Genomic DNA, 16380 nt, shown 5'->3' with positions numbered 1-16380 from the left:
GGCCAGTACGCGTGTTCAGCCCCTTTTAAACCTTCCATAATGGAACTCTCCAATAAATCACCAGGAGATGGAGTAGGGGTACGGATGAGCCTAAATATCACCTTCCCAAGGATCTAGGGGGGAAAATAGTGAAAGTATAGTTAAGGAATCGTATAAAAGGGCCTAAGACTAACTGCCCGTCTCAAAACAACTCCTGCCATTGGGTACAAAAGGTCACAGAAACAATAAAGTTATAAAAAGTTTTATTACAAATAAAACAAAAGAAAGAACAATTGCTCGTGTGAACAAACAAAATCATAGGAGGAGCTTGTTTTGTACAATTAATTAACTGATTACATCAATAATGCCTGCGGTATGCGTTTCGGAAAAAATAATTGTATGACGGAGATATAACTCCGTTGTTTTGTGCCGCTTCGTTCGCCGCGGAAGCTTCGAGACCTTTGAGAATTTCTGGTGGGACAGGCGGAGGAGTCGGCAGGTGAGATCCCGTCGGGACGAAACCTCGTTCGTCTGCTGTGTAGCTGACTTGGACCAAATTCCCATCGGGGTCTGTGTAGGAATAGGACCCTTTGGCCACTGTACCCAATTCTGCCGGTTCGCCCACTGCTTTCTGGCTCCCTGATTCCTCTCGTTTCGTCCCATCCCCTGACTCATAACTGAAACACAAATTCCATTTATTATTATTTATAATTAGAACAGAAAAACCGATGTAAATTCGTTGAAACGTTATCAACACCTTAACTTAATTAACATTACTTCAGATTTTCCCATTTCCCCAGAGAGCAAATTTATAACATCCAATTTTTTGTCAATATCACTTGGCTTGATTCGCCAAAAAACAACTTTTTGGGGTCAAAATCAAGCTTTTTTGTAGTATCACATACAAAGAAATTAAAATCCTAGATTTTTCAGATGAACTGTATGTCAGTTATAAAAATATTCTAAATTAAAAAATAGTTCTACATGGAATTAATGTTTTATATAAAAACATGGGCATTTTAAAAAAGCATGGAATTATTGTAGATTAATAATAACTGAGATTATGCAAGGTGGGTTATATGATAAAAATAATAATTCTAAATATTAATGCTATTGTTGCTTTAACTATGTATTTTTTATGGTTTAAAGTTATAATTTCTTTAATTAAAGAAAACCCTGGCTTTTCCTTTCGAAAAATTTAGTTCTTGGTGTATAGATTAAACAATAACTTTTTTTTAAAATTCATTTTTAAACACCCAGGGCTCAATCCGTCTTTTCTACTACATTCCATATTTGAAACAATAAAACTTTTATAATCAGATAATGTTTTCAATGTAATAAAAGTTTTCTGAAAGTTGTTTAAAAACTAATGACATACAGAAACTTTTTTTTTGCCTTTACGCTGGCATATTACCCATAAAGTTTTCTATTTTAATTTTACTGTCGAGCGGGTTAAATTAAAATAGAAAATTTCATGGGTAATATGCCAGCGTAAACAAAAAAAAAGTTTTCAGTATGTCATTAAGACAAAGTCAAGTTAAAAATTAGTTTAAAAAAATCGTGCAGAAATACACCTTATGTATTTCACCTTATGTAACCTGTAAATAAAAGGTTTACAACGCTTTATCTCGTAAGAAAAGATGTTTTAATGTGTCAAAAACACAAGTTCTATTGTAACATGTAATTTGTGTAATTTTACAATATTTACCCTTAATGAGTTCTTGCTGCCAAAATATTTTTATTTTATGTAAAATAAATTATGAGAACTGTATTGTAAAGAACGGTACAATTGTGTTGAGATATAAAGACGAGTTATAGAATAACCCGAAATACATTCAAAATGAAATATGAAAACAAACAGTAGAGTATTTTCAATTAAAAAAACAACAAATATCGAGAAAAGTCAGGGTCACGAGCGGGATTCGAACCCACGACCTTCGGTTTGATATTCAGCTACTCTACCACTTGAGCTAACGTGACTTCAAACGTTGAAGTTGTTGTTAGAATTTAAATATCAAATATCACCTTATATTAAAACCTTTTATTCATAATCCTTCAAAGTTTTCGTCACATAATAATTCAACTTAACGCAAACATAATGGATCTTCTACTAGTCGAAGATGCCATTTATTAAACAATATTATTTACATTTCGTCCATCTAGTATAAATGAAATTAAATTACTTGCGTTGCTTTATCGTGTGGAAAAAGTGTATATTTCATAGTGAAACGATGAGATATACTGGGTAAACCAAACATTTTTAATTTTTGATAAATTTGATATTAGAGGTAATATTTGTAGTGAAATAAATTGCGATCTGGTGTGATGTAGGGTTCAGAAAAACATTTTCTTTATCGTGCCAACGTTTCGATCTTTATTGAGATCACCTTCAGGGCCTGGGATTTACAAAGAAAAACATTAAAAACAAATCTCAACACGATACGTAAGAATGGCACAATTACACAGAAAACAAACACTGAGTGAGTAGAAATACTTTGATTGAATATAAAAATAAAATAAAAAAAATTTTTTGCTTGTATAAATTCACTTTTTTCCACATCCTACATGTATTTGTTAAATTTAAACAATGATTGTGAATCCCAGGCCCTGAAGATGATTTCAATAAAGATCGAAACGTTGGCACGATAAAGAAAATGTTTTTCTGAAACCTACATCACACCAGACCGCATCTCACGATTTCTGAATAATCATCTACTAACGGTCACTAATCACCACACATAGTATTTTTTTTTATAACTTGATGTTTTATGAAAAAGTAATTTGCATTGTAATTGCTATATAAGATTATTATTATTGAAGTCTATATTTTGTTCGTTGTAAAAACACAATTTTAAACATTTAGACCACAATATATAAGATCAAATTGTCTCTAATAAAACCTTATATTTTTAGGAAAATAAACAATGAAATATTTTGCGCTGAGATTACAAAGGTAATGAAAGAATATTCAAGATAAAAGAAACTCGAAAATCGTTGACTTTTTAACTTTTCGCGATTATCAAAAACTTCAATACTTTATTCTTGCGCAAATTATTGATTTTCGGCTTTTTGAAAAAATCGTGGGAAAATTACGGATAGCTGCTGAAAATATATATGAAACTTCAGTAACACAATTTATTTTTAATGTAGACTATGTTTTTCTCAATCATATTTATCTTATTACCCGGATTGTACGATTTTGACAAAATGCTACAAACAAACTAGATTTTAAGTAAAGGATTTGTTAAAAAGTTAACTTCTAACTAAATATCATTTTAAGAACAAGCTAATAGCACGCAGAATTATTGTTTTATTTTAATTTTTGTAAACAATAGCAAGATTTACATTCCTGTTTTCTAAAAATGTGCAGTTATACAAAAACAAGCGAGTACCGTAATCTGGCGGAGAGATTTCCAATTGTGGATTATCCCAAGGTTTGCTGCGTCTCCAAAAGAGCACAGTTCACTGCCTACATAAAGTCCCGGTTGTAACCCAAAAGCTATCTTTTTCAACGAGAAGCATCAGTATAAAAGCTTAAAATTAGAATATAGGATGCTTAATAGACAATTGTGAAATTGAATAAGTTTATTTTACTCGAAGAATATTTGTTTTATAGGACGCATTATTTTTATAAATATTTTTAAAAAATTATCTAATTACTACAAAAGATTTTACCAACACGAAAGTAATTATATACATAAAATTATACTTCAATGTACTGGAATTTATTTAAAACGCAAATTGATTAAGGTAACCATTAAAGTGCAACCATGCTATATAACTGTATTGGTTAATTATTAAACTAAGGCGTAACATCTAATGACAATGACATTCGCATTCTTTCGTTTGACTTTGGCAGATTCTTTACGATCTTGAACTTTGCTATTGTTGGCTATCCTCTGTTTATCCTTTGTTATCCTTTCCCTCGGATAATCGGGATTCCGCCTTTCTATAATTATCCTGAATCCAATGGTGAATAGTTTGGAACAATGGTACAGAATTTAAGATCGTACGTGTACGAAAAAAAAACCAATTCCCTTATTCTACAGCTAATGAATAATTTTCCCCTTCAATAGAGAATCAAAAAGCTCAAATTCACACGGTTTATGTAATGGTTGTATAATCTTAAGTGTTATCGTAGACAGGCGTTACAACTGCAAATCTATGTACAGAGTTTCGATTACATGAACAATCTATTGCACATAGTTCACCCGTGCAACGATAACCTTTTGTTTAAAAAAATTTTTTTGCAATGAATGATTCATAAGATTTACCATAAAACGGTACTCAGTTTTGTTTTTTGTGCCGGAAAAATTGAAAAATTTTGATGGAAAGGATGTCAATAAAATTTGGAAACATTGGATAATCAAATCTTTTCGATTGTATTTAAAAATAAAAATTAATCACATTAAATGGCTAACAAATAAGTTAATTAAGTCTAAACCCAATGGAAACAAAGATCTACAATATTTATGTAATTAAATGAAAATGAAGAAATTTATAAATGGAGGTACAATTCTACTTTAAAAGTAAAGTAAATTAATTCCATCCATACAGAAGGTCTTTACATCTACCATCCCCTTTATGTTGTACTAGAGGGATTAAACCACTTTAAAATACTATGTACATATAACTAACTTATCCTGAATCCAATAGTGAATAGTTTGGAACAATGGTACACAATTAAAGATCGTACGTGTACGAAAAAAACAAAACAATTCCCTTATTCCACAGCGAATGAATAATTTTCCCCTTCAGAAGAGAATCAAAAAGGTACGAATTCCATGGACGGTGCAGGGATTCGAACGCAGGACCGATAACGTGGCAACGACTCGGCCAACGCTGTCCTCTAATATTGTACGTTACAATCCAACCAAAACATTTTACTATTTTTATAACAGTACAAATACCTGCCAATAATAGACGCACCTGAATTATTATAAAGATAATTGTATGAAGAAGCTGCTTCGAAATGTACAGTTTATGAAAAGACAACTAACCAGTTCTTCACAAAAAAACAAGATTTTGCGACTTTTTCGATTTTGGGAGAACTAGGGTGTGAAAAATTTATTCATAACTATCTATTATAATTCCTACCCAAAAAAATATTGCAATTTCTGATGTTTAACCAACCGTTACTATTACCAATTATTAATATGGATTTCTGATTATCCTTAAACCCATAATCATCAGCCTGGTATCTAAGAATATTTAACGTACCAAAACAGCAAAGTTAAGCATAACAAAATGATCTAAAATGAATTAAATACTGTTTAATCACGCGCAGATGTCATAAGGAAATCTCATTACAAAATATTTAAATTTCATTTTATTTCTTAGGAACCTATTGATCGTACATGACAAATTAATTTTATATTCAGATGTTTATATTAACGTCAATTTATGAGAAAATACAGTACGACATAGATTCGTGTAAAACAGAGAAGTTCATGTAGTTATAATAGTCAGTACGTATTTATTTGCGTGAATGTCGATGCATGCTTGGCTGAGACGGAGGCGACTGGCTGGGATACGGCCGACTAGTTCGGCTTTTTAACGGCCATCTCGCCTCACCCACCCTGGGAGTCATGGCCCACTCTATGTGGAACCACGGCGACGACGGGTGGTATAATGTGGTTGAGACTCGAGACCCCGAAACGGCTCACCTCGTGTTCCCTTCCACGGCCCCTTTTCTCAGTCCGAACTCCTTCATTCTATCCTGTGACCCCTCCTAACACTTGGTTACAAGGGGGGTATCCGGGCACAAAATAATGGTGCAGCCCAGAGGGCGTGGCAACCTCTCTAAAGCACAAGCTGTCTTATGTCGGCCTGAGAGTCGGCAGGGGCGGCGGGTGCCTTAGCAGAGTCACACGAGGGCCAGTGCACCAGATCCTGTATGTAAAGACGGGGGAGGGTTGTATGGCCATCTATACCACGGGGTGACTGAAATGTTTCAAAAACCAGCCCGAGTCACGTTGGGATGGACTCGTGATGGCTTGTGGTGACGCCTCTGGCGGGAACTTAGACAGAGGCTGTCTTCTACTTGGGACCTTTCGTGAAGCTTGCGTATGGCCAACGTATTACCCCCCGGTCCTCAAGGGAGACGTTGCGACCGGACGACAGCATGTAAGCGTTGAAGACGTCATGATTATGCTACAGTCCCTCGAATGCGTAAGTAAGCGATTGGAAAAGGGTAGTGAGTCGGCGTCTTTGACTCGAGTATGCTTTGCATTGTTGTGCGTATGACCGGCGTGGTACCCTTGGGGAAGCGAAGGATCGGACCACCTAGGCTAGACCTATGGCGTCCCTCGAATGCGTGCAGCAGGTGTAGGCTGAGCTCGATAAGAGACTTTTTACCGTAGACAGTGCTCATCTAGGGGGTGGGTAGCAATCCCACTATAATCTAAAACCGTTGTCGGGGCGTTCCCGGAAGTTTCTACGCTGGAGGAGCCTCTACACTCAGAGAGATAGAGTCGCCTTCTCTATCTTGGGAGTACGCGAGGGGGGGGGACGGGCTGATGTATTTCGGCCCGTTAGCCCCTCGCGTGCGACCATTCGGGAGTGGACAAGCGGAGAGCGTGGCTACCGACCCTTACGCCCGACACTAAAGCTGCGGCGGTAACACTATTCCGTCGTATGTGGAGGTGCGTCAGCTCTCATCTTGAGAATCAAAACGTCCGATAAGGCCATGAGCTAGGTGCGGACGTTAAAGATCCTCTTGTCTTGTTGATGATGAGTAATCGGGAACCGAACTGTCTCATCGTCCTGAATTTAGGCCATATCCAAACTAAATCCAATTTAAGCTGAATTCTTACTACAACCAACTAGTAATAAAAAATGATAATATTCCAATCAGCAAGCATGACATCCATAGCTAATTACCTTTTGAATTACGAAATACTACATAGTTTTTTCCATTTTTCATAACAACTGTGACTCATATCAACAAATGTAAAAACTTGAAGAATTCGTAAGGGAAAAAATGCTTTTAGTGTAAACTTCTAAATACCTGAATTGGTAGCTCCCATCGACGGAGTTGGGAGTAAATTGATAGGTGACGATCGGTACAACTGGTTTAGGCTCGTTTCTACCGACCAATTCGTCCTGCTGCAATTGAGACTGGAAATTCGAGATAAATCCTGAACCGCCTTGTTGTAAAAATTCACCGGGGTTTTGAGGAATGAAACCCTGCGGTGGTGATGGCGGCTGGGGTAAGAATCCTGAACCTTGCTGGAACGCTCCTTGAAATTGGTTTATCGTCTCTTGTGGAACGCCTGGCGGAGCTGGGAAAGTTTGGTTGAAAAATGTTACCGTCCCTCCTGACTGTTTTCTGACTCTCAGCGACGCCCCTAGAGAGCTCCCCACAACTGCGAACAGAAGCAGCTGAAAAAAAAAATGAAAACAGGTTAAGGCGAATCCTTACAAGAATTTGGAAAATATTGTCAGGTTAAGTAAATAAATTGTGTTAAGATAGTGAAAATACACTTGGAATAGCCTATCATTTTGTGCTAGAATTTAACGATTGTACTGTAACAACTGAAAGCACTGAAAAAACGGCTTTGCTTTTCTTGATCAACTTTTCAGTACATATAAAATAACTTTACCTATACAAATTCTAGAATTTGTGTTAAACTGCTAGAAATGTGTTAACTCTATTTTCGGTGTTGCAGGTTTACCCTTCACCCAAACGCGTTTCGTCTTCTTAAGAAACAGTTTTATTTACTGATTTTACCTTATTCATTTAGTAGATTTTTCATTTAGATTCTAAACTTTTTAAACTACAAAGGGTAGAGGTTATGAAGCAAGGCTGGTACTTTTGAAATATAAAAAGTTTGAAACTATGTACTTTGTAGTATGTTAACGCAACTCAATTTACAAAACAACACGTTAAAAATTATAGCAATATTTACCACTCTGCCTATAATTAAAAACAAGGTTGAAGTTGGTTTATTTGGGGTTATAGAAAGGCGCGAAGCCGGTTTCATCAAGAGCTTTTAATAGGATGCCGCTCTCGTAAAACGTTCCTGTTATTGAAAACCTATTAAACGGGCGATATCTGCTTGGAATGTGTTTCACAATGAGCACCGGTTGCCCATCTCGGCCGACAAATATTTCCCGAGACAAAAGAAACTCTAAGAAACCATCTACCAAAATATCTGTCCTTCTAGTTCTATTATGTTAGTGTTACTTTGGATCCAAATCGTTAGAAAGAAAACGTGGAAATCTATATCTTAAAAAAATACTCCATTATATATTAACAATATTTTTATTTAATATTGTATTCCATGAACAAAAATCAAATAAAAACTGGATAGAAAGAACCTTTTCAGGATAATTTGTGAAAAGATAACTTCCGTACAAAGTTATAATTTTTGTAAAATTTAAAAACCTATTTTCTAATCTCAACTTGTTACTTAAAACCTAACAATTAATTAAGGTTTTTAGTTGAGATGAAAAAAAGTTAATGGCACGAGCGGGATTCGAACCCACGATCTTCGGCTTGATACGACGCTGCTCTACCGCTTGAGCTATCGTAACCTCCTCGAGGGTCACAGAATTTTTTGTTTAGATTTTGGGTTTGTTTTTATGATAATAGTGCCAAATTGCAGTTATAGATCGAAATCTAACACTTGTAAATATGCAGGGTCTTATTCTGCTTACTTTAAAACATATATCTATCAAAAAATCAAAATCCTCTAAGAATTAAATATCGAATCCTAAAAAAGTACGCTGTATCAAGTATGACAATACGGTTGGAAGTACTCGCTAAAAATTTGATGTTTACCTTAAAATGATAAGGTTTTCGAGAAATAGTTTTCTAAATAATATGCAAAATGATACTCTGTAACAGTGTGCTGTCTAATAGATAAATTATTTCGTAGCCAACTCAGGTTTTAAGTTCACTAATTTCGTGGTCCGCTTGACCAATTTAATACATTACAATTAATTAAGGTTTTTAGTTGAGATGAAAAAAAGTTAATGGCACGAGCGGGATTCGAACCCACGATCTTCGGCTAGATACGACGCTGCTCTACCACTTGAGCTATCGTGGCTTCGATCCACTCGGACACTAACTTCCCATCTCAACCCCACCTTTTGATCAGAATCAAATAGATTACACGACATTTGAAAAAAAGGCAAAAAGGAAGGAAAATTCAAAAGGTGCGGCTGAGATGGGAAGTTGGTGTCCGAGTGGATGGAAGTCACGATAGCTCAAGTGGTAGAGCAGCTGCGTATCTAGCCGAACGTCGTGGGTTCGAATCCCGCTCGTGACACTGACTTTTTTATCTCAACTAAAAACCTTAATTAATTGAAAGATTGTTATTAAGGTTTCGATAAAACTGCATAAATTTAAACATAGTTAAATATGACGTATAGACTAAATTATTTATAAAAAAAGTTATAATACAATGTTGAAAAATGAAATGAAAAATGAAAATAAATATGGAGATTGAAGATGATTGAATTAAAATTTATTGTTCTAGCTCAACTAATTTCGGTAGACATGAAAATACACATTTCATATATAAGTCATTTAATTAAAATGTCACTACTTGCTATATATATTTGTATTTACGTGGATTTATAAATTTTTATTTCCGTTGAATCGTTTAGTTGTAAAAAATTTTGCCATAGAAATACCAACATTTATAAGGATTTTTCATTAATTCGATTGTTTTTCCATAGAATCATTTAATTCATCGGAAAAATGTTGCCATGGAAATAGAAACTTGTTTCATTTGAGTATAGTTGAGAATATTCGCTCGAGAAAATGTTCCATTTCTATGGATTGGTTTATAGTGGCTTACTAAACAACATTGCAAAGAAATATAACCGTGAGAACGCGAATAGAGATTTCCCGATAACTCTAGGAAAATTTTTATCGCCATGAAATCATCTAGTTTTAACTTACTACATGCTTTCATAAAATTAATAAGTATATGCAATACGAAATAATTTAAAACAATTATTGAAAAAGTCTTTGAAATGAAAAAGATATTAAAATTATAAATTTTAATTATAAAAATAAAGATTTGTTATCAAATTTTATTATTGACATAAATAAAAAAAACTTTAAGTTCTGAATAAGGGATAAATTAAAAACACTATAATGCAGCTAGTTTCCTTTATAGGCTCTTCTTAAATAGTAATTTTATCATAAATATTATATAGCGTTAATGAATATTTATGATTTTCTACGCTCTAGTGCCGATTTATCATTATAACCGGCTAGCAATAAAAAAATAAAATAAAAAATGGAAATATTGTAATAAAATCTATGTTTAAAAGATTTATGGAGTAAATAATGCTAAAAGTATGTTACATTTTAATTAAGAACTGCATTGATAAATTTATAAAGGGAATTCAAATTGGTATTAAAAATTATAAATTAAAAATTATGTTTATTATTTTTATATGAACTGTACTATTACATAGATATAATCTCTCTCTCTCGCTCTTTCTTTCTCTCTCTCTCTCTCTCTCTCTCTCTCTCTCTCTCTCTCTCTGTCTCTCTGTCTGTATCTATGTATCTACCTATCTATCTATGTGCATATCCCTCTATCAATTACTTTCTCATCAAGTTGTCCTTTTGATGATCGGGATCCATCATGTTATATAACCACAAACTACAACTAATTTAAATCACATACCAATAACCTCACACACAAAAACACGCACTTATCTCTTTTTTCGCACCACTAATTTTTACAATTTCTTTCTCTCTTTTCTCTTCTCTTTTTTTCCTACCTAACACTGTCTGTCTATCCTTCTATTTATCTATCTATCTACCACTTTCTCATGGAAAGAGAGGGAAACAACTCTTTTAAAAATGGCACCATCCTCTGGTACACAGATGGATCTAGAACACAAGAAGGTACAGGGGCAGAAGTATTTTGATCTGGAACCAAATACTCAGAACCCATGGAAAACACACCAGTATCTTCCAACCTGAGATTCATGCAATCGGAAGATGTACCTAACTCAACCTAAGCAAAGGGTAGAAAAACAAGAATATAGCTATCATGTCAGATAGCCAAGCAGCCATCAAAGCACTAAGTTCAAATATCATTAGTTCAAGGATGGTGCTGAACTGCAAAAACACACTAAACATATTAGGTATGCAGAATAAAGTCAGCTTCTTCTGGGTCCCAGGTCACATGAGAGTAGAAGGCAACGAGAAAGCGGACACCCTTGCAAGAAAAGGGGCTGCTACACCGCTGATAGGACCTGAACCCTTCTGTGGCATAGAAATCCACACTATTAACGAATATCTCAGACAGAAGGACAAAAAGAAAATGAGTGAACTTTGGAATTCACTTATTGGACATAGACAATCCAAGAATCTTCTAACAATTTCGGTAGGAAAAAATTAGAGAATGTGTCAAAGGAAGCAGGAACAGACTGCGAATCCTAATAACATTCCTAACAGGACACAGCAAATTAAATGGACACTTAAAGAAAATTGGAATAATCCAAGATGGCACATGCAGATTCTGCAAGGAGGCAGAAGAGACACCAACACATCTACTAACAAACTGCGGAACTACACTAGCTCGCAGGAAGAAATGTTTTGGGTTATATAATGTGACCATAGAAGAGCTTCAACCACAGAAACCGGGCCTATTAATCAAGTTTCTTGATGAAATAGGACTCACCGATGTGCTTTAGGCAGAGAACGGGGGATACAATAGCTCTTAAAGGGCGCAGTATACTATACCCTGAAATTACAACTACATCTACATCACTTTCTCAACAAAATGATTCGATTTCGAAATTCTTCATGCTACATAATAACAAAATACAGCTAATTTAAAACACGAACAATCACAAAAACAAAACACGCACGTATCTTTTTTCTCACATCTCATTCTCACAATCTCTTTCTCTCTTTGCTCTTTTCTTTCCTTCTTATCTAGCTTTCTCTCCCTTCTCTGTCTGTCTGTCTGTCTCTCTCCCGTTTTGTTCTGAATATCCTTCTTACTTATATTCCCTTCCTCATACCACATTCTCTCTGCATTTAATAATATTATTTATTATGTTTTGTATTTCCAATTGCTTTGAATAAGTAATTAAAACGAATTTTCATTAAATTTATATCAACTATGAAATGTACACCCTAGAATAAGTGTGTTGTTGGTTTCTGTTGTTATGCCATATGCCATATCGAGTTGAAATCCAAGTAATTGGCGTTTGGTCGGAAATCGCTTTTGCAATCACTAATGTAACCCAATTAGTGAAGAAGTGAGCAGAAATTGGTGAAATAGGGTCAATTATTCCGTTGCAATTTAATTCCTTCTTCATGTTACGAACTGGTATTTACTTTTTTTTCGGTAATAGGATTGCTAATTGAAATTCATTAAAGGGCCTAACGACGTGGAAACGGCAACAATCATCCGAAGAAAGGATCAAGATCGGGACGGGTACATTGAACGGTGGCCGTCTCGGTTTTGTACCGGCCTGGAAGGTGAATGAAAGTCGTCGACCCTGAACTTGTTTCCAATTACATCACACGACGTCCAGACTTCCTACTTCTTTCATCTCGGCAAACAGCGTATTTTATGCAAAATTTTTGACCTTTTAGTCAGTAAACAAATTTTCCTAAGGTAAAAAGCGCAAAAATAAGAGTTTAGCACGGGGCGTTAGCGTTTTACAAAAATAACGCGGTTTTGTGTATTTTAAGAATTTAATAATTGCTATGTGTGAACAAAACAGTACAACTAGCAATTAAGAAAGAGCAAAAAGTGGATTGAAATTTGAATGAAAACAGAAAAATCATAAAATTAAGTCTTCTTTTGCAGATTATCATTTTTCCTCCTGCACAACTATTAAAAGAATTTATTATTCAATTATAACTATTTCGGTTTCCAACTATTCTTTTAATAATAGAAAAATTGCTCACGCGAAACTGTCAAAGTTCGTTAGCACCTGTTGTCCTTCGGTTTCCGCCTTGTTTTTGAGAGACAATTCTGTACTTTCAAAGGGTTTTCGTTTCCAAAATAAATTATTGATAGTCTTTCATTTTTATCAACATCGATTTGAACTAAACGAAGCGGATTTTTTTAAAAAACAAAATAATCCTTTTTTTGGAGCCGTCATATTCCAAAGGTTATTGTAAACTTTTACCTACAAACCAAAAATAAAATAAAGCATATTTAACTAAACGCGACTGATTTTATTTTGCTTTGCGATTGGCCTTTATAGCAAAGTTTATTCTACTTATTATGCTGAAATTAGCCAAGTGTTTATTCATTGTTTATTTTTTGTCTAGAAAAATTTTCCCGTCAATTTACACAGATGCAGATTCCACAATACAAGCTTAGAAACAATAAAAAAAAATATTATACTGTCTCATTTCCGAATCTGATTTCTGATAGTTGTAAAAATATTTTTATCTTTACCCAAGTTATATTGAAATTTAAACCGCATATTTTACTAGTTAATAAAAACGAATTAGACCTAAATTTTATCCATAATTCAAAAAATAAAAAATATGGTCTTATACGTTCAATTCAAATCTGATTCTGGACTGAAATTTATAAAAATACGTAAGCTAATTTAAACTAAAAAACAGCATATACTATTAAATTGAAACTATTTCTCTTTACATATTATTCATAAATGAAAGAAAAAATAATGCAATAAAATTGGTTTTATTATACTGAAAGTCGTTAAATCTGATCTCATGCTGAAACTATATAAATAATTTTTTTTTTTGCTTATGCAATTTTGAACTTTTAAACTGCATATTTTACTTGATAACAAAAACAAATTGTCTTTAAATTTATCCATAATTCAAAAAGTAATCAAGTAAAAATTATTTAATTATAGTGGCTGGATGTTCAATTTGATTACATTGTGAAAGTTGTATAAATTATGTTTCTTTGGCTAATCTGTTATGAAGGAACTTAATATCTGATCAAACAGGATCCATTTGACTTTAATTTATTTCAGTAATTCACAAACAGTTAAAATTAATCCCTTACTGAAAACTGTATAAACGTTTTCCTTAGTTTAAGCTTTCTCTAAACTTTAAAACCCCAAGTTTATCACTAAACACGACACGCAAGAATGGCACAATTACACAGAAGACAAACACTTTGAGCCCTGAAGATGACCTCAATAAAGATCGAAACGGTGGCACGATAAAGAAAATGTTTTTCTGAAACCTACATCACACCAGACCGCATCTTACGATTTCTGAATAAGTATCGATTAACGGTCTCTAATCACCACAAATTTATTACTAAAGAAAATATAGTCGTCTCTACACTTAATCAATAATACAGGAAACAATGAAGTACAAATTATTGCAATTGGGACTGATTATAGACAAAAAGTTGTATAAATGTTGTTACTCCTGCACAAATTCTTAAAAAAACTATTAACATTAGTATGAAAACTGCATATTCTACTAACAATCAGGCATGTCTAAATTACATTATTAAAACAATAAAATGTTGACCAAATAAATTTTTAATGCCATAATATCCAGATTTTTTTGTTCAAAACCTGTTAAATACCTTCATGTGGTTTGATTTTATAATAACTTTTTTTTGCTTGTCACTTATTAACGTTTCATGAAGTATACACAAAATAGACAGAAATCTTTTATATTGAAATATATAAAATTATGACTGCGTAAAAATCTAACAATAAAATAAACATGGAGAATGAACGCGAAACGGTGCTTTCTTTTCCGAAAATCTCTTTAGAAAATTCTAGATTCGCCATACTTTCTCACTATCACAAGAATCCTACGAATTCATAAATGCCTAAATATTGTAAATTTTAGATGGCATATATTCCCTAACTTATATACCGATAGACTGTCTAAAAATTGTATAGTAAGTAAAGCTTTTTCTTATATTGATTTTGACTGAAATGGTCGAGGGATGAACTCAAGTAAAGTCTAAGGGCAACACTAATAATTTGGTATTTTAAATTTTGAGATTATAAAGTTGGTTGTTAAGTAAGGTAAGATTATGGTTGTATGTATATAGTACACGGTTTTCTCAGAAATGCTGTTTTGGGTGAATGGACGATACTGACGTGACAGTAATTTTTAGGTCGAATTCGGCACTTTCTGGATATATTACACAGGAAAAAGTAAAGAAGCAAGAGTACACTTACCAAATGCATCATTCTTCTTTGACAGTCACTTATATGAAAATCTTCCCACTTTTGACCCTTATATAGTTAAGAAACGCCTATTTCCCCCACTTTGATTTTGGACCAGTTTCATCATCACGCAACATCAGCCTTGAACTTGACCAAAAGGGATAATGACCAGGTCTTCATTGACCCTATGGCTCCGTAGGTCCGTCGTCGCTGTGGTCAACCGGTGGCTATTTATCATACTATATTTATGGTAATGGGAGACACGCCTCCGTGGGACCTCGTTCGATTCGAAAGATGGACTTGCTAGAGTTGATGTCGGCTCTTTGATGAAACTACAAGTGTTTCACTGGCCCATCTTGACGAACTCCGTTGACAGGCGTATTTTAAAATGGACAACGTTAAAACATCAATTTACGATTGATTTGAATGAATCCAAGTTGCCTACATTTTAGCATAAATTGCCTTTACCGATTCTTTAAAATAGGAAATTTGGTCATAATTCTCTTTAATACATCACGGCATCCTGACAAGGTTTAATACACAATAAATTTGATATATTATATATAGAAATTTAAAAAATTAAATATATGTTTATTTTCATGGGCTTGTTGCCTCATCAAAGTCCATTCTCAACAAACAGCTTCAGAATATTACATTTTCCTGGAGTCAATTTACGAAGCTGTTAAAAATCATACATAAAAAGTTATGTGTAGAGATTAGTGACCGTTAATCGATAGTAATTCAGATATCGTGAGATGCGGTCGGGTGTGATGTAGGTTTCAGAAAAACATTTTCTTTATCGTGCCAACGCACAATTACAAAGAAGACAAACACTTTGAGTGAGTAGAAATACTTTGTTTGAATATAAAATATATTTTGAATTGTATAAATTCACTTATCCACATCCTAAATGTATTTGTTAAATGTAAACATAGTTTGTAAATCCCAGGTCCTGAAGATGATCTCAATAAAAGATCGAAACGTTGTCACGATAAAGAAAATGTTTTTCTGAAACCTACATCACACCCGACCGCATCTCGCGACATCTGAATTACCATAAAAAGTTAGTTGATTTTTATAGATTATAAATGATCTTGTGATGATTGTGATCCATCATGATATATGATAAACTACAACTAATGTAAAACACAGACACACACACATAGCAAGCACTTACCGCTATTTCTCCCTCTCTCTCTTTCTCCCTCTCTCTCTTTCTCCCTCTCTCTCTTTCTCTCTCTCTCTCTCTCTCTCTCTCTCTCTCTCTCTCTTTCTCACTCA

General features: G+C 34.0%; 1 protein-coding gene across 1 annotated transcript; it reads right to left on the bottom strand.

Moving 5' to 3' along the window:
- Positions 1-228: 228 nt before the first annotated feature.
- On the bottom strand, positions 229-15205 carry LOC106665200 (pupal cuticle protein 27-like). The gene is made up of 3 exons (XM_014391458.2): positions 15112-15205; positions 6989-7362; positions 229-656 (listed from the first exon to the last, which is right to left on the bottom strand). The coding sequence occupies exons 1-3, from the start codon at positions 15121-15123 to the stop codon at positions 338-340; spliced, it is 705 nt and encodes a 234-aa protein (XP_014246944.1). The 5' UTR covers positions 15124-15205; the 3' UTR covers positions 229-337.
- Positions 15206-16380: the final 1175 nt, after the last annotated feature.

Source organism: Cimex lectularius, unplaced genomic scaffold, assembly GCF_000648675.2.
Source record: "Cimex lectularius strain Harlan isolate CLEC.00 unplaced genomic scaffold, Clec_2.1 scaffold513, whole genome shotgun sequence".
In the NCBI taxonomy this organism is placed as follows: domain Eukaryota; kingdom Metazoa; phylum Arthropoda; class Insecta; order Hemiptera; family Cimicidae; genus Cimex; species Cimex lectularius.
The sequence above is the reverse complement of the archived record's forward strand: the minus strand, read 5'-3'. Positions and strand labels throughout refer to the sequence as shown.